The sequence below is a fragment of the Pagrus major genome, chromosome 8, assembly GCF_040436345.1.
Source record: "Pagrus major chromosome 8, Pma_NU_1.0".
Classification (NCBI taxonomy): domain Eukaryota; kingdom Metazoa; phylum Chordata; class Actinopteri; order Spariformes; family Sparidae; genus Pagrus; species Pagrus major.
The window spans coordinates 11,870,352-11,896,383 of record NC_133222.1 but is presented as its reverse complement, the minus strand read 5'-3'; the positions used below and the strand labels follow the sequence as shown (position 1 = coordinate 11,896,383).

General features: G+C 40.8%; 1 protein-coding gene across 1 annotated transcript in view; it reads left to right on the top strand.

The window, feature by feature from the left end:
* The window catches only part of megf11 (multiple EGF-like-domains 11), a 55,532-nt gene that overhangs the window by 16,359 nt on the left and 13,141 nt on the right, over positions 1-26,032 (top strand). The window contains exons 5-10 of the mRNA XM_073471795.1: positions 14,899-15,145; positions 15,286-15,406; positions 16,799-16,935; positions 19,604-19,816; positions 20,304-20,478; positions 24,960-25,080. Of these exons, the coding sequence (XP_073327896.1) occupies positions 14,899-15,145; positions 15,286-15,406; positions 16,799-16,935; positions 19,604-19,816; positions 20,304-20,478; positions 24,960-25,080 (1,014 nt within the window). The remainder of the gene's footprint in view (positions 1-14,898; positions 15,146-15,285; positions 15,407-16,798; positions 16,936-19,603; positions 19,817-20,303; positions 20,479-24,959; positions 25,081-26,032) is intronic.

Here is a 26,032-nt window from a genome sequence, read left to right as displayed (position 1 = left end):
CCTGTAGCGCGCACTTCATTAAGACCTTTCAATTGAGTTTAGATGGATAAAAGACAGAAAATGCTGACTTACTGGTTCAGGCACCCGCATCCTCAAAGTGATGAATCCCCCCTGAGAAATTAGATTTGCAAAGAAACTTGACACCATGTGATTCTGTCAGCCTCGCACTTTAAACATTGGCTCGTATTGTGATTCTGGGACATGTTCCTGGGACTTACTTCCATTCCAGGCGTAGGCATACTGTAGTATGAATGACAAAATCGCCCTCCGCAATGGAACAAAAAGAGGGTTAAGGTCCACGGATCAATATCGCTGGTCCTTGCTTTGACTCTGAAATAAGGTTTTTGATGGATTTTTTTTTCTCTTGTGTCTTCCTTTTGTCCTCAAACTAGACAACTTCACTTTAATCAAAAGTGACCAGTGATTAAATCTAACGTTGTGCTTGTTTTAAAAATTTTAAACGCTGTCCTGTCAGTCATAGTAAACGTCATGTGGACTGAGATTCAGGAATTTATACCCCATGCTGGAACCTCCTGCTCTTCCCAGATGGCTCGATTCATTTCTTAGCTGCCTCTTTAATTTAACTACAGTACCTCTCTCCCTCCCTCTCTCTCTTTCTGTCTCTTTTTGTCACTCTCACACACTCCTTCTCTCTCTCTCTCTCTCTCTCTCTCACACACACACAATACTCCCTAAGTTGCTGTTGTATACTTTTCTCTTCACTTTGACTTTGAGAATCGGGGAGAATAATTCATGGGCCTAGCGAGTTTCAGAGACTGAAAGAACAACAGTGCTTTCAGAGCCAGCAGTTCATTTGAGATGAACTCCAGGATTTCCTTTTTTTTTTCCTTTTTGGGAGACGTCTCCAAAGGGTCCATATTATCCTGGAGAAATGATGGTATAAAGGGGAAAAAAAACCCTTAATCTACAGTTTTTCTGTGTTAATCAAAGGCTGGAGATGTTTTTCCTGTTTCTGGTCTTTCATATTGTAGCGGCCATATATCCGTTCAGTGCTGCTGCGCTTCATATCTAATTGAGCATTACGTACTGCTGTGGTTTTTCAAACTTCTATTTTTCAGATACTTAAAATATTTCACAGGATCCCATGCTAATTTGGTAGGTTATTAAACAAACTACTGTACCACATTTTGTCTGTTTTTAGATAAATATCAATGAGCCAGCAGGAGTTTTGTAAGAGTCGAAATTAAACATTTCTGGTATAGTTTGGCTTGTTTCTTGACAGTTCTTCAGTCCTTTAAATGCAGGTTTAAGGTATATAATTGCACATATACGTAACTGGAGGCTAATAAAAGTATTTTTCTGCTCAGTCTGTTGGCATTACTGTTGGCCAGGCAGGTATAAACTCCTCCAAAGATTAATGACTTCATGATGAGCATTTGCATAATGTGAGATCATTAAAAAGCAATTATCCTTGTGTTTGTGTGTGTGTATGTGTTTCTGTATTGTTGGGATTAATTTCGTAGGTGGATAGGCACTCTGATTGTCCGTCTTTAAACAAAATCATGTTTGTGTTTACAGTGAGGGACAGATCCATATGCTGCGACATGTCAGACACATAAACCCATTGGTTTGAGTAAACAACTGACAAAGCGCTGTTTGCTTAAGAAACACAGCATGGAGAGAAATAAAGACGTATGAACAGAAAAAATTTTTTTTTTGCATTCATACACCTCTCTGTGTTGGTCAATTTGAATGCTCCTTGACTCCAATTATAATACTTTATTACTAAATGCAACGGTACAACTTAAGATAACTCAAATGATCAAATTGAGAGAAACACTTATACATCAAATTACTGTATTTAATGGCTGGTCTGCTTGTAGACATTCGTAGCATGAAGACATGAATATGTAATGATATAAGTAAGCTACTCTCTTAGTTTGGTGAATTTGCAGTTTTTCAGCTATTTTCTGGAATTTACTAGTTTTGCTTCGATTTCTAGTTTTGTTTGAATTTCAAAGTTATGATTTGGCTGAAGATAAGTGTTACTGTACTGTACTGTAAATAAGTACTGTTAGTGTACTTGATGTACTTTAGGCCCTGGACCACATTACTGATATTTGACTGCAAACAAACAATAATACAAAGTCTTATATTAAATTCCCAAATGACTTGTTTCATGTGTTAACCTTTACAAGACAGCAGTTTTGTTGACACTCTGTTAACTATGTAAGATTGACAAGATATTAAAAGATATTAAAGATATTAAAGGAGACATATTATGCTCATTTTCAGGTTCATGATTTTATTTTGGGTTACTATTAGAATAGGTTTACATGCTTTAGTGCTCAAAAAACACATCAACTTTCTCCTACTGTCGAGTGTTGCAGCTCTGTATTCCCCCTCTGCCTGAAACGCTCTGTTTTAGCTCCTGTCTCTTTAAGGCCCCTCCTCCCGAATACTCAGTCTCCTATGATTGGTCAGCTCACACATGCCTGAGCCAGCACCCCTAACAACAACAGAGCAGCTGTGCTTAATCAATTCGTATGTGTCAAACTAGCTGCTAGGCATTAAATTATGAAATTGTGTGACATGGTGACGTAGTGTGATGTCACAAAGTCACGGAGTTAAAGGTGGGACTACTGACAAGACCTTTTACATGCGCAAGAACTTATTAAAAAAATACCCTAATAGATCTCCTTTAAAGGCCCTGAAAGGTTTTTTTTCTCTATCAGTTTCATGCTATGAGTGAGGCTGTCGTACATGAGCACAAACACAGTTTTCTGCCAGAGTTGGAACAAGCTTTTGGTAATTTCACGTCAGGTCAGAGTTTTGTTTTTTTGGTGGTGCTCTTAATGATTTGAAGTGGGCAGTGCTCAAAATCTACAAGAGCTGGAGGGCTGTTGATGTTGTTACTTGAATTGTTGCACAAGTCATCAGTGTCGAGTGATTATATGGAAATCAGATAATAGGGTTCCAAACCAAGTTTTAACTTGGATGCAGCCCCCATCAATTAAAGCTTACAATAATCTAACAATCAAAGAGCAGCAATAAAGTTACCCTCCTCCCAAAAATCTTCCTTTATCATACTGTATCTTTGCCCTATCCTAACCTTATAGCTCACTCCCTCACAGAGAACGGTGGATGTGCTGTTTAGCTGTTTCAGATTTGTCAGTTACAAAAAGATTTAAATTTTCACTTTGGGGGGAACAAAACAAATATCTCAATCATCTCCTGCAGCACAACCAACTATTGACTGTATTCTAAGTCTGTTCAAAGACAAAATATAGTTACATCCTCTGGTTTCATGTTTAGTTGCATTTGTAGTTATGAGAACAAACAAAAATATTCAATAGAAGCTGCTCACCACATGACCTAAAAATGGTAGAAATATGAGTTGAATTGCGCTGCAGGAGTGAGAAACAGAAGAATGTAACTGCCACTGACCGCTGTTCTCAATTAAGCATTAAAGTGACACGTTCTAACACCCACGTTTCAAGCATAAAGAGGGTTGGACATTTGGTAATAAGAAGACTTTAGGTAATTGATACTGAGGTTTATTTTCAGATAAAGAAAGTCGTGGCACATACTGTAACTGGAGTCATCTACATTGGACTGTCTCAGCTCCTCAGCTCCTGCTGTTTTGATGATCAAAGATCACATACGACCCATTAGGGAAAAAATGTAGATCTAGATACCGTATCTTTTAAAAATGATTCATACACTGGACACTGGATGCTGATATGAATGTTTTTCTGTCATGTGATACTGAAAGTACTTTGCAGCGAGCTACTCTGGAGTTCAGCCTGACAGCTGCAGGATGTGATATTGCCTGTACACATGCTGCACTGGTGTTAATATTTGTGGCTTTGTTTGGTTATGCACCAAAACAAAACCTGCTTTTAAAACCTACTATTTTCAGTACAGCAGTCTGCCGCATACATAGATAATTGATGTCATGTTGATGCTAAAACAAACTGGTTTAAAAAATCTGTTTCAAGCTCGCACCCCCTGGTAGCAAGTCCTAGATTCACCTATGACTGCCTTTGTCTGGAGAGAAACAAACATGTTTATGCGGTGTCACATGTAACACTCAAGTACAGTGAAATAGCATAAATCGTGATCTCTTAATGAACTGGGCTGAATTATCCGTCTCTGTTATTGGATAACGACAGAAATCTTACTGTGCCAAACACAGTTCTCTAATTAAGGTACCTGAGTCACAACAATAGCCCCTCAGAGTTGAGTTCATAATGAAAGGTGTGATATGCAACTGTACCAGAGCACAGCAGAGGCCATCAAGTGAAGGATTGTCATAGTTTGTTCTGTAACACTTATTATGAAGTCAATGTCTATAATGCATTATAACGCATTATGAACATTCATAACAGGTTGTAGTGTGCCTGTAGCACTGTGATATCATAGTTATAAGCATGATTTATAACATTAATCCTAATTCATTATGACGCTGATGTCTGCAATGCATCATAAACATACTTGTAATGCATAACAGTGTGCCTATAGTTATAAGCAATCATAAATGTGTGCTGTATTACAATAATTATTACACATTATAAAACATTTTATCAATACTTCATAATAGCTTGTAACTCACAATTTTTGATTTATGACTATTTGAAGATAGATGAGAGATAAATGATAATGTGCAAGTGTATTACAATCTTTATTGTTGTTATACATTTTAAACACATCATAATCATTATTATAATGCATTATAATATGATTATAAGTTACTGTAATCCTGAAATCCCTGTGTTATAAGCAGGGGTAATACATTACGAGCTGGTTATAAATCATAATAATCTGTCAGTGTTTGCTTTAAGTAAAGTGAAAAAAGTCAATGCAAGAGCAACACACAAAACAATGTATATCATTTCTCCGATTTTACACAACTTTGTTATATGTTATACTAATAAAACTATGGCAGTCCTTCACTTGGCGGTGTAATGTCACACCTGCATTGTCTTTTATTCTGAATTCAACTCTGAGGGGCTATTGTTCTGCTTCACGTACCTTAATTAGAGAATTATGTCTGGTGCAGTAGGACTTCTGTAGTTATCCAATAACAGAGGTGATAATTCAGCCCGGTTCATTAAGACATCATGATTTATTGGACTTAACTGTACTTGAGTGTTTCATGTGACACTGAACATACACGTTGGTTTTCTCTTCAGACAGAGGAGACAGTGTCTTCTTCTCATCTTGATTTGATGTTTATTTTCTGTTTCATCAAGCAATCTTGGGAATCTATAATGTCATTTATTTCATCCTTTTGCATTTAAAAGACTGTAAATGGAACACCTTTTTCAAGGTTAAGTTATTTGTTTTGTTATTTTTTACCATATCAAGTGTAAATATGAACAAATAATACATCAGCTCGGGCTTTCTCGGGTAGTCAGATCATTTACTCGGGTAAAAGTAGAAATAACTGACAGGCAGAATTCCCCATTACAAGTAATAGGCCTCCGTTCATGAACTAATTCAACCAAAAGTACATAAGTATTGGCAAGAAACCCTCATTATGCAGAATCGCCCCTGCCAGTGTTAGATATCATAGGCGCATAATTATTTCTTCATTAATATGTAAGTAGTACTTTAATGTAGTGGGTCAAGTTGAGGACTATTTCAACTCCTTTATATACAGTTTGGTAGTTCTTTAAATGACAGTGCATCTTATTTTATTAACTGAGTTAGTGTTTGTGATGTTAAAGAGGCTCTATGTAGCAATTTACATCTATTAGTTTTATTGGCCATATGTGAGCAGATTGTAACATGACATGAACAATTAGCCCGTCCTCGTCTCTCTCAAGAGACAATTTGTTCTTTGATTAAGTTGTTTAATGCTGCTGGACTGTGGATTTCCTTGTGAAGGACTCTATTCAGATTTTCCGTGACAGTCCAAAGGATGTGACTTCTCAAGTGCTCGTTCTCGAGTGCCTTGTCTAAGTGTCTCTCTCAGCTCCGCTAACAGAGAGCAAGAGTAGTGAATGTTAGTTTAGATATGGAGTCTGCTAACAGAAACAAACGACTGGCTTCCAGCGCAACACAGATGTTCCACAGTGCAGCTTTGAAGTTCAATCTCCGCCTCAGCCTATATGTAGAATTATAAAGTAGCGCTGAATGCAAATACTCAGGTGAAGGATTAGTATGTCAAAATTGGACTTAAATATGGTACTTGAGTAAACGCCCTTCTTCAGTTGCTTCCTCTCTGCTGTTGACAAAATGTCTGTGCACATCTGAATTTTTAACACACACAGCTGCATCAACATTCATGAAATTTTGCCCTGAGGATTCTTTGACTTTCTCATGAGGCTGATGGGGGTGCCCCTATTGGCATTACATGAATGTGCATCAGTCTCCGCTCTGTGACCGCACCCCTTCACATCGACAGCTGTTGCCCCATGGCACATTCTACTTCATCCTAATTAGAATTAATAATTGAAAATAGGAAATCAATGTGTGCAAATTAGCTGTGGTAACAGTTTTTTTTATCGGGTTGACACTGTTTTTTGAGTGGCTATGTTGTTTGCCCGTGACTGATCTACTTTTCTGTGTTATGTCTGTGATACAGTGCAGTTGTGGCTTTATTTATACTCAGGTCACTGTGTATCGGTGTGTACTGTAGATAAATGTCCACTTTTGCTCTGATTGCTTTTTTGTTGTTGTCCTGTGGCGAGAGCGCAAAGGGTTTGTTTTCTCCAGGACAGGGCGAAGGGTAAATTATTAATTGGAAGGAGCAGTGGGCTGTGTAACAATTTGCTGATCCCGAAGCTTTCATGAGCCGTGTCAGGTTCTGTTGAACAAGTGACTGGTTTACTGCACTGAGGCGAGAGCATAGCTCGCAGCCTGCACGCGTTACTGCTCAACACAGCCTGTTTTATTGGAAAGAGAGAGTCGCTCCTTTAAGCTGCATCACTCTTAAGTGCTTGTTTAGAATAAAGCGTGAGGTGACCTGACCTTGTCTGTCTTGGTCTACCACCAGCCCCGTTAACCCTGTTAGGGAAGCGCTGCGGAGGAGCCGGCTGGCACCTGCGGGGCTCGTATTGATCCAGGTTCACATCCTGAATAGAACTTGGACAAATGATCAGATCCTCTGCACGATAAACAACCAGGCCAGTCGTTTTAATCAGTAATGCATAGCCCTTAAAGAATTAAGTTATTCACTCATTAGTTTTGTGGTTCCAAATAGGCAACAGTCAGATCTTGTTACTTGTTATCCAACTGAAGGTGGTATCAGGAGGGAGCATATGGTGCATTATCGTGAACCGTCTGAACAGCAAACTCTGTTCAGAGAGTCTCTGTGCTGTGCTGTGGACTAGCTCTCTCCCCCAGGGGACTGTGAACACACAAGGGCTCGGCTAAGATGAATTAGGGCAGGACAAATGACACGCCCAACAGCAGAGGCTGCAGCACACTGTTATTCCAATTCAGCAGAACTGCCCCCATGACTATTGGCAGTTTCTTCTGTATATTTAGAAATTCATTTGTCAAGCTCTCAGGGATGTACCTAAACGGTTCACGTGTCGTGTCTGGGCTTTCTGAGGACTAATAAATAACAGTGTAATGGGTGTCAGCAGAACATGAAGGGGACAGTGGGGCCTGTCTTGTAGGTTATTGGCAGCTTTTACAGCCACAAGTTTAACAAAGCTGAGAGGCATTTATCACTCAGTGCAAATTTACCCCCTTTACACAACAATCATCACTTTCCCTCCAGACCCCTGGTACCAGTCCTGTCTGCTTTTCACTCTATTAGTCTGCGTCATTGAGTCAAGGAGGGAGCTGTGATGAATAGCTGAATGTTGAGTCGGGCTTTTATTGAATAACTCCGATTACAAATAGCTCATATTGACTGAAGAGCCGAATATAACGTATTCTTGTGTCAGCTAAATTGTAGGCAATTGTTTCATTGTTCCTTAAAAACGATTATTTTAGCATTTAAAATCCGTAAAGAAAGCTCGTCTTTTCATTTTGAAAAAGTGACTTGCCACTATTAATTCTGGTCATGGAGTGTAATTTAAAAATTCAGATGTGTCAAGGAGAGAAAAAAAATGAAAGACGAACAAAGCTAGCGGTACAAAGCCTGAATCAGACAATATGAAACTCAGAGGTGCACTCTTCTCATGAGGCGATGCGGGAGCCTCGTCAAGACAATGAGTCACGCTGCTTTGCTTTGCCACAAGCCCAGCTAAAGAGTGAGCGAGGAGTGAAAGGCTCTCAGGAGCCAGAGCGTTTTGCCGTCTAATGTCGTGTACGAGTTAAGTTATTCCTCAAGTGTCAACAGTGTGTGTTAATAATAGTGATGTGACAGTGAGTGACTCTGGCAGCGAGGAGTGAAGTTTGGCTGTGTGCCAAATATTCCAATAGCAATAATGTGCTTTTCTCAGCTGGAGTTGGCAAGGAAGCAAGCGAGTGTCTGCACCCACCACCTCAAGTGGCCAGCATTTTTACCAGTCCAACCGTGATTCAAATTGAAGTCTGCTCTTGCCCTGCGTCCAGCTGAGTATTTTTTTGTAATAAATGGAGATACGTGATATATATGTTGGTGTTTTTTAGAACAAAGTGGGCTACACAGTTCTAAGTGAAAGCCACATGTGAGATCCCACAAGCACTTTTATTTAAAACAAACTGTGACAAAAATCAAATCCAAAGACAAGGTTTCCTTCCCTGCTGCACAATATATCAACATGCACAATACATATCGATTAGAGATAGACTAATTATCAGCATTTTAATGATTGCTGATATACTAAATTATTTTAAAAATGCCGACTGATGCAGCATTCTTTCTCTGTCAGTAATCACCACTCTGTGATGGTACTGTGAAGTACCTTAATTGTACTTAAGTGCTGTACTTGATTAGATTAGTTAGTAGGTGATGGTATGCACCTTTACAGTTGGTTTGAAATCCGCCACTAAATACAGAGAAGAAATGCAGCGTGCAATACGTGTTCCACAATCGTTCCGGGAAGAGAGAAAAAGTCACGTTTTAACACAACAAATCTAATTAGAGCTATGGAATATTAAATCATCCATCGTTGCTCACTACATCTCAACCTTTCGTAACCTCAGGTGTGCATTTACCACAGTTAAGGAACTTATTTTTAAAATACGAAAATGTGAAACTAAAGGTTATCGGTATGGGTCATGAGAAGCAGGTAATTATCAATTAGCAGGTAATTTATCTCCAATAAACTGAAAATGATATTAAAATATCCTATTAAAGCAACAATATGTAACTTTTTGACCTTACAATAACAGCTTCAACATCATTTTGATGGTACAGCGTCTTGTAATAGGGTGAATGGCCTTTCTGTCTCAGCCACTCCGCCCCCCACTTGTTGCATGTAACTTCAGTGAGAGGGTAGGATCACAGCGTTACATACATGTTTACTTCAACGTACAAGTTTTCATCACGTAACATTGTTATGACGTGGTGAGTTGTGTTTGTAGTTCATTACATCATCATCTACCTTCATTACATCTGACATGTGATCTGTATTTACAACATAGGTGTTGCACTCAGAAACATGCTGGGAGGCGCCACATCACACAAAATGCCAATTTCAACCTAATGTTGCTTTAAATAAAACCAGGCATATCTCTGACAATGCTCCTTCAGCTGTTTTGAACAGTAACACCAGAAAATCAATTTTATTTATATAGCCCAAAATCACAATCACATTGCCTCAGTGGCCTTTACAGTCCGTACAGTGAGCGACATCCTCTGTCCTTAGACCCTCTGTTTGAGTGAGGGAAAACTTGCCAAGATAAAGGACAATTATCTGCGGGTTTTACTCTGATATTTTTAAATCCAAATCAGCTGCAGCGCATGCACTGCAACCCTCCACTAATCTAGTAATTAAACAAACTTTACCTGCCAGCTCACAGCCTGGACCAGCACTGTGTCTCCCTTTATGAGAGATGCAAACACTGGCACAGCTTTATGGAAGACATAGGTAATGTATTTTAACGCAACATCAGACTATAGCAATATAAATGATATTGTCTCCTCTTATATCTCTTTTGAAAATATTTTTGATATACCTTATAAAGTCATTATATTGCTCAATCCTACTTAAAAAAAACTCTGATGCTATTTGAATGGCGGAGAGATGTTGTGCTGTTTAAAGAGCTTGACTCAGGCCCTCATTCTGAATTTGGCTGTGAGAAGCATTCTTTGGCACAGACTCCCCCTCGTAGAGAACAAACATTTTGCTGAAGAGGCCAAGTTCAGGAGAACTTCTGAATGAAGCCCGCTGCTGAAAGCTGCTGGGTTTTAATCCGGTTGCAGCCAGCCCCTGATCATGCAGACTCTTGAGCACACTTCAAAGCTCAGCACCACCACGATGGCTCTCTCAGCCCATTCTTTGGACATCACCTTCAGAAGTTTACTATCTGCCAGTACCCTTCAACGTGATCTGTTTTGTTCCAGCTGAGGGGATTATACCCAGCACCTTGGGATTGGACCTTTCCTTGTGTGTGAGGTTATCCACATTCCAACTGTTATGCATGATGAGCTCTGAGAGTCCGGGCTGCCTAGTGTATGTGTCCTTTAGTTAGGCACGCTGACCCAGGCCAGGCCAGTTAATGGGCTGGATTGCAGCTTCTCTAGTTTCAGACTTGTGTGGGATTCATTGCCTACACACCACAACCCACAGGGGGTCCTCATCACCTCAGACAATTTAACTGCAGTCTCTAGAAGCTGAGGCCTTCATGCTACATGCTTCTTTCTTCTGCTTTTCTCTCTGTTTTTGCCCACAGCTCATCATGAACTCTGACTCCTTAATCACAGTTAAATGCTGTCAGAGCCGGGAAGTGAGAGACTACTGGGTAAAGTTTGAGAACCTCTGTGTAGGAGAGAGACAGCGAGATAATGGGCTTTGCTCTCAATGTGCTGAGGCCTCTAACTGCAAGCTAAAGAAGGTTTAAAACTTCAAATGGTAACATTTGTGGAGCTCTTAAGCACCAGAAAACTCTGCAAATTAAGCGCTGGATAGATTTTGGTTTATTTCTGTTTTTCTCTGCCGCTCTAGGTATTTTTTACTGACATCATATTTTGAGTTATACATGTAGGCATATAAAATGCACTCTCTATTAAAATGGTCAAGGTTTGAAGCTGAAGGTGATGATTCCTCCGGTTATATAGGCAGTGCCTGTTTTTGTACTGTGCTGAGGGAGCACTGTTGAGCTAAGGGAGCTCTGATGAGTGCTTATAGAGTGCTAAACCAAGTTGCAGCCGAACTGCTCATCCATTACCCCTGCCGCCCGCACACATCTCAGATTTAATGTGCCAGGGTCGTTTGCGTGGCAGCAGCTCAACCTTCAGGGAACTCATTCATGCCAGACTGGAGGCCAGGAGCAGATTAGATCAAATCAATGTGAGCCCTGTAATGTGGCCTCTAGTCTGTCTGACCACAGAAGTAATACTGCACTCGCCCAGTGTTTCAAGACCCCCTTCAGGGCAGACCTGTCTGTATCAGGGATGGGCTGATCATCTTCCTGCTGTGTACCTGGAAAAACAGGTTTCAGTGCCGACCACGAAACAGGGTTCATTAGGCTCCCACTCTGGCTGATCGCAGCTCTGGCAAAGTGAGCATACAGGGAGAGGGCGTAGTGTCTTTACATTTACAACTAAGTCTGCAATGATGTGAGAATCAATAGTGGAATATTCACCGTCCTGGCTGCAGCACTGGCCGGGGTCTCAAGCTGGGCTTTTATGTGAGGCAGTACAGCAGCTGCTGCAGGAGAGACATAAGGCCGTACCGATCACTTAAATTACCACTAGATCCCCAAAAGAACAATTTCCCTGGTGAAGCTGAAGACTGCGTACTACCCCAGCTCAATGCTGATTGTTCTTCACATTAAAGCTGGTTGTTAATTCAACCTTGAAGATTAGCTATTTGTTTGCTGTTTATGGGACGTATTGAGTTTTTCTAAACAGACCCGTCCCCCGAGGCATGTGGGAATGGCTTGTTTACATCATTCCCTCAGGTATCACTTAGCAATGTCATTGAGCTATTTACATTAACCCATGTAAAGCAGGTAGGTTATTTAACTCAACAAATTTTCCTGAGTGCCAATTTTACAAAGCAGCTGGCAAGACACATTTTGCTGTTCGTCGTTTAGGGATGACACCTCTGGGGTGTCTGTGTGAGTCGTCACAGAGGATGAGCATTGTCTCATTGTGTTATTTCCATCAAATTGAACCTTTCTGCACTATTACCCCAAGTTCTGTACTATTAGTCAGATGAAAGTACATTTAGAAAAGTTTAAAAAGTAGGAATTTGTCACCAGAGTTAAAGCAGTTTGATAGTTTCACTGCCTCCAGCACCTTAACATTTTTTTCCCCAACAGCCATTTTGACAGCTAATTCCTGAAGTTGCACCTGAAAAAGGTGTTAAAAAACATTCAAGTAACAAACTGTTATATTCTGAAAAATCACTCGTGTTCTTAATCTTTGCATCCTCTTTTGCTCTTCTCTCCAGTCACTGAGAGGTGTGAACAGCTTGCTTCCGTTTTTTCAGATTAATTTCAGGGCGCTTTTTAAGACCTTTCTCGTTGATGGCTGTGGTATGTCAACATCACATACAGGCTACTCAGTCTGGCACAGTATAAATCTCCACCAATTTCTTAGTGACAAAACTATATTTTGCACCTGTTGATCATTTCATGTTACTTGGCGGTGATACAGAATTTGAGTCCACATCCTACAATAAGGGACGTAGGCTATCAGTTAAAAGACATTGAACTTGCTAACATCCCTCAGACTACACCCAACTGTACAGAACCTTTTAGCCTGTTTTAGCACATTGTTTTGCTTAGATTTTATTAATTGGCTGATCAATCGACACAAAATCAATCAGCAATTCCTAAGCAAATCAGAGATAAACTATTGTAGTCATTTTTTACTAATTTCTGAATTTTTTTGACCAAATAAGAAATCAGTCAATTGAGAAATCTAATCTACATGTTAACTAATGATGAAACAGTTGGTGAATAGTCAGTTGCAGCCCTATCCCATCAACCTCCAGACAGCCTTTTTTTCAGCGAACAAGCTTGGCTGAACCATTGTTTGCTAGGCTAAATGCCTAGCACCACATCAGGGGCATAAGTTAGCTAAGGTTAGCTGGTAAATGTACAGAAAATGAGTTCCCTAAAGACCGTTTCAGCTAGTTGCTACTAGTCTTAAAGAGACAGGAGCTAAAACAAAGTGTTTCAGAGAGAACGGTAATACAGAGCTGCAGCACTGAACAGTATGAAAAAGCTGCTGTTTTTCTTTCTTTCTAGTATCAACCCAAAATAAAATGAACCTGAAAATGAGCATAATATGTCTCCTTAAAGGGCTAACCTTCAATCTTTCATGAAGGACAACTTTCTCATTAGAAAACGAGGCAGTCAAAAGCTTAACTTTTGTCTTATTTTGAGAAATATAAAACACATTTGCCACATGTATCACAATTTAATGATACACTTACAATCATGTGTCTTGAGAGAATATACAGGCCCTTATACAGTACCACATCGTTTAGTTCAAGTCAGACAGTTAAAATAATTCAACAGGTTTATCACTGTTTTTTTATTTTGTTTGTATAAACCTGTCCAGTACATTTAATGACAAATGGCTTTTCAATAGTAAACTTGATTATCCAAACTGTCTGTAAAGCATCTGTGATGTTTATCAGCTCTCTGTGCTATGTTTCAGCCAGAAGCTTTCTTTAGTCACTTGGGTTACAGTTTGATGAATGTTTTGAGAAGCTCATATTGACAAGAGATATGAATTTTGTTCTGCTGTGTTATATATACAGTATATCTCACAGAAGCTTTGTATTGCTGTGAAACAGAGGCTCAGTGGTCACACACACAGTCTCGGATTGATTTCTGGCTCATGTCCTTCCTGTGTGGAGTTTGCATGTTCTTCCTGTGTTTGTGTCCATCTCTCTGAATGTGAATGTGACATGGTTACCTCTGTGATAGATAACAAACTGTGGAGGTTGTTCTGTAGAAGGGACTGAAGACAGTGGCTGAATTTAAAAGATAGGGCTGGTGATTTTATTCTATATATTTTTTATTATTGTGAAAAATCCCATTAAAGGACCAAGAGCAACGTCTTGTTTATTCTAGTCTATACCGTTGGACTTCTTCACCGCTGTGACTCTCAGCCAATTTACTCCTACTGAAGATATATATTGTATAAGGTCATGCATACATGCTTTCTTTTCATTTGTGTTTTTTTTTACCCGGCTAAATCAGTTAACACAGCTGAAACAGATGGGCACTGTAGCTTCTTCCAGATAAGGGATTTTAGTGTTTTTAGCTACAACAGCACAGTGCTGTGCTGCATGTGAGACTGACTCAAAATAAACTTCACTGCCCACGTTCTTGGTAATGAAGAAACATGTGGCCAAGTGCAACAGTGTGGCTCACTGATGTGTTTTTAATCGTTTTTGGACGACAACGGAGTGCCGTGGCACTGTTGAATAAGATATATTAGGCCTTGGCTTCACAGATTTGGAGGATGAGTTGTGTCTGAGTTATTGGCGTTGATCTTTTTAAGGTATTTGTTGACAATAAAAAAAGTATATGAATATCACAAGACTCATTCTTTAAGCTAAATATCACATTTTTATTGAATTGATAGCAGATAAAGCCGAAGATGAATGTCAAGATTATCAAGCTTATGAATCACTGTAGCAAAGTTTCCATGGTGTTCAGTAATTAGTTGTGTGGAGTAATTTCCAGGAACATTCACTATCCGTGATGAACTATTACATGTATTACAGGAATCAATTTAATTAGCAAGTTTTATTACGCTTGCATTTATTTGACAGATGATTTCAGTTATTTTCAAGGATAAATCCTAGTGCATATTCTCTTTTGTGTCCCTCTGTCTGATGCCACTTCTCTGTGTGCCTGCAGGCTGTGAGAGTGACTACTGGGGACCTCATTGCAGTAATCGGTGTCAGTGCCAGAATGGGGCCAAGTGTAACCCCATCACAGGTGCCTGTGTCTGCACTGATGGGTACCAGGGATGGCGTTGTGAGGAGATCTGTGAGCGCGGTTACTATGGCAAGGCGTGCCAACTACCCTGCCAGTGTCTCAATGGTGCCACCTGCAACCCCGAGACTGGAGAGTGCATCTGTGCACCGGGTTACTCGGGGGCTTTGTGAGTAGCAGAATCATATTTAATCCTTCGCAACTTTCTCTTTGGTGTTTGTCTGAGCGTTCTTTGTTAATTCAAAGACCTGCAGGTGAACACAAGTTATGTGTCTGAGATTTTGACTCTTGACTTGTGTGTGGTGACAGCTGTGGAGAACGCTGCCCCTCCGGCAGTCATGGGCCTCACTGTGAGCAGCGCTGCCCCTGTCAGAATGGAGGAACATGCCACCACATCACAGGAGATTGTTCCTGCCCTTCCGGGTGGACGGTAGGTCATTCAAGTAAAGGTGGGAAGGCATTGAGGATGAAAAGGGGTGAATATCGTTGGTGTTCAGGAAAAAAAACGTTTCTAATGTAGTCTCTACAGCAGAGACTGACATGTTGAGACTCTGATCAATATGCTGTGTTCAATTATAAATGAGAATGTGGGATTCTCTACTCCCTGCAGGAGAAAAAAGGTTGTGCAAGCTTTCTCAAACCCCTGTTCTCAAAGTAGTGTCAAGTGAACATGACCCCCCACAGTCAACAATATGACGTGGTACTTCAGGGACGCCGCCGTGTCCGAGTGCTTTAGGGCCACATTACATTTGATTACAGCTCCACCTTTGTTGCATGTCGTCTTCCTTGCACTCTCCCCACATGTCTGTCTCTGCTGTCAAACTTCTGAATAAGGACATGAAGGCAAAAGAAAAATCCCTTTTTTAAAGGATTGAATTATTGTAGAAGAACCCTTTGATTTTTGCCATTCCTTTAAATTGGGTTTGGGTGATTTGGATGAAATCTTTTTATATACCATGATATAAAATCTCTTCTGGACATTCAGTTTGGAAACTGATCACATATGACATAACAAGATATGCAGTGTCGTGAAAAATGCCCAAATGGTATACTTAGTAAAAGTAAAGATATTTTGTTTTAAGAAATTACTTTGGTAAAAGTGAAAGTTTATTTATAAAAAATCCAATTTTCCTGTAAAGCCTTCCTAATCATAGATTTGCAACACTGCCTGCAATAACCTTAAACAGCCAGAGATTTTTAAGCAGGGTGCCCAAACTCTTTCCCTCATAGGCCAAAAATGAAATGTATCGGTGGACCATGGGCCAAAAGCAAACACCTATTGCATTGTATTGTTAGGATTGCAAAATGGCGCTAGGAGCCCAAGTTCCCTTAATTGAACTGAGCAAAGTGTCACTCTGCCCTCTGTGCTCATATTATAAACAGTAGTTCATAATTAAGGATCCTATATAATTAACAAGCATCTTTGATTCCAATGAAATAAAACAAAATAGTTTTTTAAATTTAAAATTCTTAAATTAAACCTTACGGTGGGCCAACTGTGGCCCACAGGCCCCTCTTTGGAAAGCCCTGTTTTAAAGGGACAGTTACCACAATATAAACAGCATGATGAACTCTGAGTTCATCAAGACAAGTTAATATTTACTCATGGAGATCAGTAATCAGTTTAAGTTTAGGTTATTCCTTGACTGTAATTCTTTCTTTTATGCTCTAATTAGGAGGAAGTAAGGCACAGAAACAGATGAAACATAAAGAGTAGGCCAAAATTGTTCAAACAGAGTTTTGTCTTGGGTATTTTAGTCCTGGTGAGGTGAGGTCATGATCGATGTATCTCATATGGTTCATTGCTGGCTGTTTTTCAAAGGGTTCAGTCTGTGCCCAGCCATGCCCTCTTGGCAAGTACGGCATCAACTGCAGCAAGGACTGTTCCTGTCGAAACGGCGGACTGTGCGACCACGTCACGGGGCAGTGCCAGTGCACAGCTGGCTTCAGCGGACGCAGGTATGCAGCAGACGCCTCTGGCAGACAGACTGGCTCAGTAATTATGTGCAAAATCCTTTTGTGACGAACTCTGTGCAAACTTTTGTACTCCTACTACTTTGAAAATAGGTCAGACAATGGCATGATTTATTGATATTAGCATCTAATGCAAAGGGATTAAACATTCACTCATTGACCTATTCTCTTTGTTGACATTCAAATGAGGCACAAACCTGGCTGTTCTTTTAAAGGAGAAAGGAAATGTAAGAATAATCCCATGCTCAGGAGGAATAAGCATTTATAAATGCCCATTAGTCCATTTGAAGGTGGATTGGAAGCTTTTAATATGGGTGTTTATGTTTAATTAATCTTGCGTTCCATGCTGGCCAGCAAGGTTTCATGTCTTCAGCCTTCATCCTCCTCCACTCCCAGCCTGTCCATTGATCTCACCATGGGCTACATGCTGTTTGGATTCTGCTCATTAATTATAAGTAATGGGCTTATATTAAGGTCTCATTGAAATCCACAGATCTTTTTAGTTCCCCATGCCTGCCAGAGCAGCCCAGAGCAGCCTGGGTTTATTAGTTCAGCTAAAGCAATTGTCTCTTGGATGGAAACACTTCCTCGACAAGACCTTTCCTTTACTTTATTATTTTGCAAAATTGCCCTCATTCATTTTGTCAGTGGCAGGTGAATTAACCTGCCAGGAATAATCTCAGATTGTGTTAGCCCCCACCCTCTGCTGTCTAGTATAATAATACCATTGTCCCCTGATAAAACTAAAGCCGGGGTAATTTAAACATGAAACATAACTCGCCCATTTTATAATGTAATTGAGCTATTTGTAATAGCTTTGTTAGACTCTCGAGATTGATACTCCACCAGGATTGTATAGTTAAGTCAGTATATTTAAGTGAAAAAAAAATCCATTTTCTGATCTACTTCACTGCTTCATGTGGCGGAACTACTTACCAATTCTAATATCTGTGGTTGATGACAATTAAGTCCTGTCCAGCCCCTGCAGAGATCCTGAAGTCCAGTCTGCAGACTGCAGGGGGTCTGATGGCTGCTTTGAGGGCTTCCCTGTCATGTACTCAATAAAATTTCACCATGTCAGACTTAGATTTATGACAATATCTTCAAATTAAATATTCATTATCTCAATGATGAAATATTAACTAGACTAGACCAGATGATTAATAAGATAATCGAGATTATTAAGATTTTTAGTGCATCACAGTAGAAACAGAAGAATTTCACTCAAAAATGAAATAAACACTTTTTAGAAATACTTGCACAAAATCAATGTTGTCAAGATCCTAAGTGCTAGGGTGAGTTACAACAGTACTTGACTGAGAACAGTTACTGAAAACATGAGAGTTTCAGCTACCACAATATATCCAAAATGGATATTTAGTATTTTCAGTTTGAGTGGTAATAATATGCAAGCAGTAAAGAGCCGTCCAGACCAGGAACAATAACTGTAACTCACACTATAACTGTAATGACAACGACAGTGGGGAAGGATGTCGTTGGGATCACATTCAGAGCGATTTGATGACTGATAAAAACACTGACTGCCAATCAAAATCAATTAACTTGATGACCTTTTGTTACAGAAAAATGTTTCAGCAGTGCTTAATACTGGTTTCCAACTATAGCCGTCCTCTCTTATGTAAGCTAATTCAAGGCAATAGGAAGCACTTTTTAAGATGGTCTACTCTCAAAACTCAGTCTTGGTTGTTTATACAACTAATTAAATGTGTATATAACATAATATTAGGCTGTAAATTACAGAAAAAAATGAAATTTTACCTGAGACATACTGCCATACAGTCTGTGGCACTGATGGTGTTTCTGAAGGTTTGTTTTGTCTTCGCTGCTGTCCTCTCGGCTGAGTGCCAGGATAACAGATGTTGACACATACAAAAGTATGAATAACATTTGTCTTCAAATGACGACAACTCTACTCCTCTCACCTTTGAAAAATGGCGTCTTCTTCATCATCTTCTGGTTTTCTTTCTGTTTCTCTGTGTAGGGTACAGAAGTAACAGGTCATTAATATCCATTTTTCTAAGCCGTCGACAAGGCTGGAGTGCACAGCTCGTGTTTGGCGCTACTGTTTACAGAACTTTGTCGTCATCAGTGTGGACGCTCACATTGTTATCATTATAGTTATTCTTATAGCTACTGTTCTGTGGCAATAACTCATGTCCAATACAATTATAATTAGTCCTCCATTATTTACGTTAATAATATTGAATGTGCACCTTTTTTTAGCCCAGCGATTAGTGATTGTTCATTATCTGTAAGTTATTTTATTGATTCATTGTTTAGTGTATAACATACATATAAAGATATTCAGAGAGTCCAAGTTGATGACCAACAGTTTTAAAACTAAATATATTAAAGTCAATTTATGACAGTATGAGTAAGGCTTCACATTTGAGAAACACACTTAAGAGATATTAACATTTTTGCTCAGTCTGTTATCTACTTTGCTGTTGATTAATTTCCTGTCGATCAACTAATTGATTAATTGACGACTGTTTCAGTTCTCTTGTCAGTCGAGCTGCTTTGACCTTTTTAATATTTAAATGTCGTACTTCCATTCTTCACTCTAGTTTGTCTCAATGTACTTGACATTTTTCAAGCACCAATTTAAAAGAAGGTATAATCTGTCCTGCAGGTGTCAGGAAGACTGTCCTGTGGGCAGCTTTGGTCCGCAGTGTAACCAGAGGTGTGAGTGTCAGAATGGAGCCAAGTGTCACCATATCAATGGAGCCTGCCTGTGTGAAACGGGCTTTAAAGGCCCTAATTGCCAAGAGAGATTCTGTCCCCCGGGCCTCTACGGTCTTATCTGTGACAAGTACTGCCCTTGTAATACCACCAACACCGTGAGGTAAGTGAGACATCAGTGCAACGCCACGCATTGCTTCACTCTGACCAAGCCCTAAAGCAAAGCGCCCTTCAGCTCCATATGAATAAAGACTTCTCCAACCCAATTTTGTTTCATCTCAGTTCTAAGCCAGCACTCATTCTGAAGTCTGGACACCTCTTTGCCATGTCATCCAGTTAGCTTTTAATCGCGACCTTTGCTTCATTCATAATTTCTCAGCAGCATTCATAGTTAATGCAATGTTAATGCTCTGATTCCGGCTGGAGTTGGGCGCCGACCATAGAAGTCATTACAGAACGAAGGAGAAAAGGGACACCTCATCTATCTGAAACAAGCACGTAGACACATAGATGGATGAATTGCTGTTGGCGCAGACTTCACACTTTGACCCTGCTCACGAATGAAATGTTGATACTCTCAGAGCTGAAACTTCGCCTTTCTCTTTTTTTTCCCTGTTGTTGTCCCATCTTTCTTTCTCATTATGTTGTAGCTGCCATCCACTCTCTGGTGAATGCACCTGCTCCGCGGGATGGACAGGGCTTTACTGTAATGAGACCTGCCCGCCTGGATACTATGGAGAGGGATGCATGCTGCTTTGCAGCTGCACCAATGGAGCAGACTGCCATCCTGTCTCAGGCGCCTGTATATGTGCCCCAGGGTTCACGGTGAGTACCCTCACTGCTATTTGATTGTATATAAGTCAGTGGCTGCCGTTGCGTTTTATTGTTATTTGAGACGTCGTGTTTTTTTGTTTTATTCTTATTTTATTCTTATCTGACCTTTACTTGAGATGTATATCTTATTTTGGAGAGAGCCAACATGCCCAACACCAGCACAATTATGTTACACAAGCCAACAGAGAGACAACATTCACTCACTGACAGAAGGAAAAGAAAAAGAGGAATAATTACAAAACACTTTTCAAAAAAAAAAATTAAAATGTCTGATTTTTTGTTTTGAATCATTAACATGTCGCCACTTTGCTCTCTGTTTTAATTTAATCACTACCATAATTACAGCATGTCAGCTTGTAATTATGCCATTGGTTACATAAATTGTTCACAAAAAGATTAATTGTCATCGTAACCTTGTTATCTTTGTTATACTTGCAAAAATCTGTAGTGTCATTAAATAATAATGACAAAAAGGAGAACCGTGCAAGGGTATCTGTATTGTGTCTTAAGTATAACTCACACCACATGCTGTGAAACAGTTCATCCTTCCAGCTTTTACTTGTGAAGGTTGTTGCTTTGATTTATATTTCATGTTATTTGTGGCCGTAGTAAAAATGTTTACGTCAGTGTGGTCGTAATGTTCTGGAAGTGGTCCCAGTATTGCTTTAGAAGCTTTTTGTACACAGGCAGGCAGAAGCAAGGTGAGGCATTTTATTATTGCCTTATAATGGATGTGCTCTATTGCACCACAAGAAATTCCTTGCTAAATGATTCATTCTCCAGCCTTTGTAGACATTAATAATCAGTTGTGTGCATTTTACAAATACGCTTGATTTGCTGTAACTTGTAACGTCAGAGAGAGAAGTCGAGAGCAAGCTTAGATCTCTGTTCCGAGACCAATTGGGAGATGATTGAATCTTTGACCTACCTATATACTTTTCCATTTTTGTAGTTTTTGTGCGACCATATTGTCCCTTTTACAACTGTCAAATTAGTCGGGCAAGTTCAATCAGTTTTCCCATTGTATTTCTTGTCTTGCAATTTGAAGTTACAGAGCAACACAGACCGAGAGGGTACATTTCTGCCAACATTACATTTCAGTGGAAATTGCCTGTGTCTTACAGCGGGCCACTGTGGTGAATTGAGCTACCGAGCGGGGCCGCAGACTGTGTCTTAATTTGCTCCACCTGTTCTCTTTGGCGGCTGCTGGGAAGGGCTGCCAGATCCATTAAACAGACCTAGAGGGCAGGAGCTGGATAGAAAAGGAGGCAGTCAGATGGGAACAGACACAGCTCATATGGAGGATTGGTGTGTTTGTGTGTGTGTGTGTGGGTCTGTGCCTGTGTGTGTGTGTGTGTGTCTGTGCGTGCGTGTGTGTGTGTGTGTGTGTGTGTTGAAGAGAGAAGGGAGGGGGGATGAGTATTCGTGGTGTTTTTTTGATACTATTAACAAAGCGGCTGCTGTGCAAACAGAGAGAGGTGATCGTGGCTCTCACCTGTGAGTGTGTAACTTTTGGTCACATGCATTGCACATCATCATTATCACACAGTGGGACTTTCAAAATGAGGTTTATGACGGTGTTGATTGCTGGTGAAGTCACTTCCCCAGGGGACAGCTGATAGGACTAAGCCTCCCTGCTGCATCTTTGTTCTGGAGTCCCATCGGGGGGCAAACCAAGCAAAGTGTTGGAGCAGACTGAGCTCCTGCACGCTTGATTTAGCTCTAGTAATTGGACATGCTCTTTTTGACTGGGACAAAGTGATTACATGTTACCTATTCAGGCATTGTCCCTCACAATCGGCAGCTTGTACTCACAGCAACATTTCTCCCCAGATTGTACAGATTCTGTTGACACTGTCGTATCAGAAATATGAATGTCTTAAATATGGATTCCAGTCTGCCTTTGTAGGTGGTGAAAACAAATCATTTTCCTATCTCTCAGGGTTTTCTAGCCTCATCAAAAGGTTCAGAGGTTCATTTTCTGTCTTGCTGCATGAATTTTAAACTGCAGTCACTCATCCAGCAGTTAGATGAACTGTTAAGGAGTGAGACTGATTGGTAATTAGTGGTGCCATTTGCATCTAGTCTCAATGGGTTCTCGGCTGATCAATGTTGTGTCAGCAAGAGGCTTTCTGGAAAAAATGCTCTCCAATTACATTAAGATACTAATAGGTATGAATTTAGTACCTTGGCCAAGGACGACCTGGCTGCCTCTCAGCGGCGCAGGTCTAGTCTCTGCCTCTGGCTGTGTAGTTATGTAAGGTCCTGCTGCTCTCGTGCTATGGACTGACAGCCCGTGTATTAATAATGATTCTCCACATACAGACTTCTATCCTTCGCAGCTCAGAAGGAATATGAATCAGTCAACTAATGAGAGAGCTGCCTTTCCCCTCTTGAGAGCGGACCAACCACCGGTCTCTGCGCCACAAGGGTGAAACCGAGTGGAATCCGACGCAGCCATGGATGCAGCAAAATCCATGTGGTCATTTGTGGCTGCATGACGTTTTATCCATGAGTCCAGTCACCAGTAAATTGCCTGTGCTCTGAAGACAGGCTGAGGCTCCCCACCCCTCCAGCCCCCCTCTGACTGGTCGAACTTCTCCCCGCTCTTAACAACTGTAACTGAACTGCTATTGTTAGCAGTTTGGAAGCTGTCATTTCCAGTAGAACAAAGGTTATTGCAGCCGATTGATAAAAATTTCATTCACAGACAGCCTCTTTTATGTGGTGCACGGGGAGGAGAGATGTTTTAAGATGTGTGTTCTGCCCCTGGCGTCCACTGGCACATCTCCTCATGCCTCCTGTTTAAACTGAGTTCAAAATGATAATGAGAGCAGTGAGCAGCCAACAGTCCCCTAGTCCTCTGGTGAGCGAAGCAAGAGCCACTCAGGACTCCTCTGGGCCACTAATTGGAACTCTAAATCATTGTGTCACCTGTCACTCAAGGCAGGGTTTGGGAAGGAGGGTGTGTGAATCTGTAGACTGGCTGTGATCTCTAGCTTAGGGAGGGACAAGACTAGTGGAGGTGGGTTGTGCTCAGCTTTTAAAGCAGAGAAATTCTAATGACAGCAAGCTGCAGAGGACAGGGAAGGAGTACTCCATGTCCTTTATCAGATAGTTCGCTCTGATGCAATGGTAAGGAGCTTAAAGCCTGTGCCAGCATGGCTGCCGATCTCCCATTGGTGTGCTCATTAATAGCAGGGAATAAACTGAGTGTCTGCTGCAGTCTGTCAGGGATGCCTCTGGGATGCTGACGTTTCTCTGTGCACCCAGTTCACCAAGACGTTAATTTGTTTGGGTTTTGCATTAACCGCCTCTTCTCCCCTGTTTGGTTTTGTCTTTGTATTGTCATTCTCAGTGCCGCTAACTCCCACTGTTGGCCTGAGGAGGGTGTAGATAGCCATGTGCTTCCTCCGATTCACATGGTGTCACCAGCTGCTTCAGCAAAGAACTTCACCTGGAGGTTTACAATATTCTCCTCAGATCTCAGCTAACAATCGCTGATTTGGGGACAAGGACAGGATCCTCAAACACTGCATGCTTTTCATTACGCTAACTATGGAAATTGTTCCCCCTCCACCATTACCGAAGATCTTCCAATCCTTTAAATGCACCTCAAGGAGTAAGGAGATAGGAGCCTTCTGGAGTGAGTCCTTGCTTCCCTCACTTGTGTCTCTTCCTTGCATCTCTCTCTCACATCCTTGCTGGGAAGAGTTAAGATGCGAAGAAGAGACCTGAGTGAGGATGGTTAGGGGACAAGCTCGCATAATGAAAAGCACCCACTGTCGCTTGTGTCCTTTGGGAAGCAGGGACAAAATGGAGTAACACTGGCCTTCGTGGTGGTGGGCAGAACTTTTGAGCACTGCATCACTGCACCCTGGAATTGAATCGCCCCTGGTGGTCCCACTCACTAGTCCCTGCATCACCTCGCAGTCTTCAGCTTCGTATGAACATATGAACTAAAACTAGTTGAACAGAAGGGCAGATTTTGGTAGTATCTTGATTGGAAACGGATGGGGGGAGAGCGTCTGACTTGGAGTCCTGCCAGCCTCTCCTCTGATGAAAGTGAAGACCCCCCATGAGACGAACCTAAAGGGAGAGAGAGATGGAGCGATGGGGTGGAGCAGGGTTGCGAAAAGCGAAGCGTGGCTGGGAGTACGCACTGTCAGAATATATAGAGTGCATAATTGGAACTGGGAGGCAAAAGCTTGGAGGGATCAAGTGTGGTCCTTCTTCTTGAACTTCAGTTACCATCATGAATCCATTCAATTTTACAGTTGCTTTGCTCCTCGTTCTATACACAGATACAGTCCGACAGGTCTAAATAAACAGCTCAGTAAGCTGAGGAGAAGTGCAGTGAACGTTCACTGTCTTTCTCTTCAGACTATATTATTCCTTTTTTGGTCCGCCAGAGTCAGCATTTATTGCCATGCTGATTCTTGCCTCATGACTTTGCATTATTTCTCCCTCAGGGTGAGGACTGTGCTACAGTGTGTCCTCCTGGTCTATACGGGCCGGGCTGCATGTCCACCTGCTCCTGCCATAATCATGCATCCTGCTCTCCAGTCGACGGCTCCTGCATCTGCAGGGAAGGTACTGTATATAATATAATAATATAACTGGCTCGTTGTAAGGTTCAGAGCAGTTCTTATAAAGATATGCTTCACTGACTCTACTGTGCACTTTATGATGTGACAAATCAGATTCTTACATGGACCCTTGAACATGTACAAACTGTACTTATGGTTTAAATCTACTGCAGTCTGTGTTTGAGAAAGAGAGACTGAAAACCTAAAGTGGATTGTTTTTCATATAAAATACTGCACTAAACACAACTCCCAGATGAGCTCTGCCCTTTATTTATTCTGTGCTTGCTATGTTCAGTTTTCTTTTTTATTAGTTATGCAAGATATTAACTATTCTTGATTGGTGCCATGAAGGTTTCAGATGTCTCCATGGTAACCATAAATTATCCTTCAGCAGCTAAGGGACTAAAGTGACTCTGTCGAGCGACACTCATCAAAAGTGTCGATCGCACTACCATAAATCAGACTTAAGAGTCTTCAGTCGTGCCAGCAACTCTGATTGTGCGAGGAGCTTAATGCTAACACATAATAGTTTAGTGTGTAAGCACGCTAAAATAAGCTAATAAAGGGCTGTGGTAATGAGATCTGAAACCCGGAAATAAGTTAGCAGTTTTGCTCTTCCATTGTCTGAAAGTCATCGGATGCCTGAAATAAAGTTATAGATATTTACATATCTACAAAATAAAATACATCATTAAATATCTCACAATTGAATTATAAAGCGCTAATGTGTCTTAAAAAAGGTGGTTGCTAACAAGTGGCTAAATGAGACTACAGAAGTTGTCAGGGACATTAAACGTCATCACGCCAAACACAAAGTCTACTCTACTCACCAGTCTGTCTATACAGGGTGGTGCAGTTGTTAGGACTGTTACCTCACAGCAAGAAGGTCCTGGTCTTGAATCCAGTTGGCCCTTTTTTGGCTCAGATCTGGAATTGGTCCAGTACCAGTTTCACTA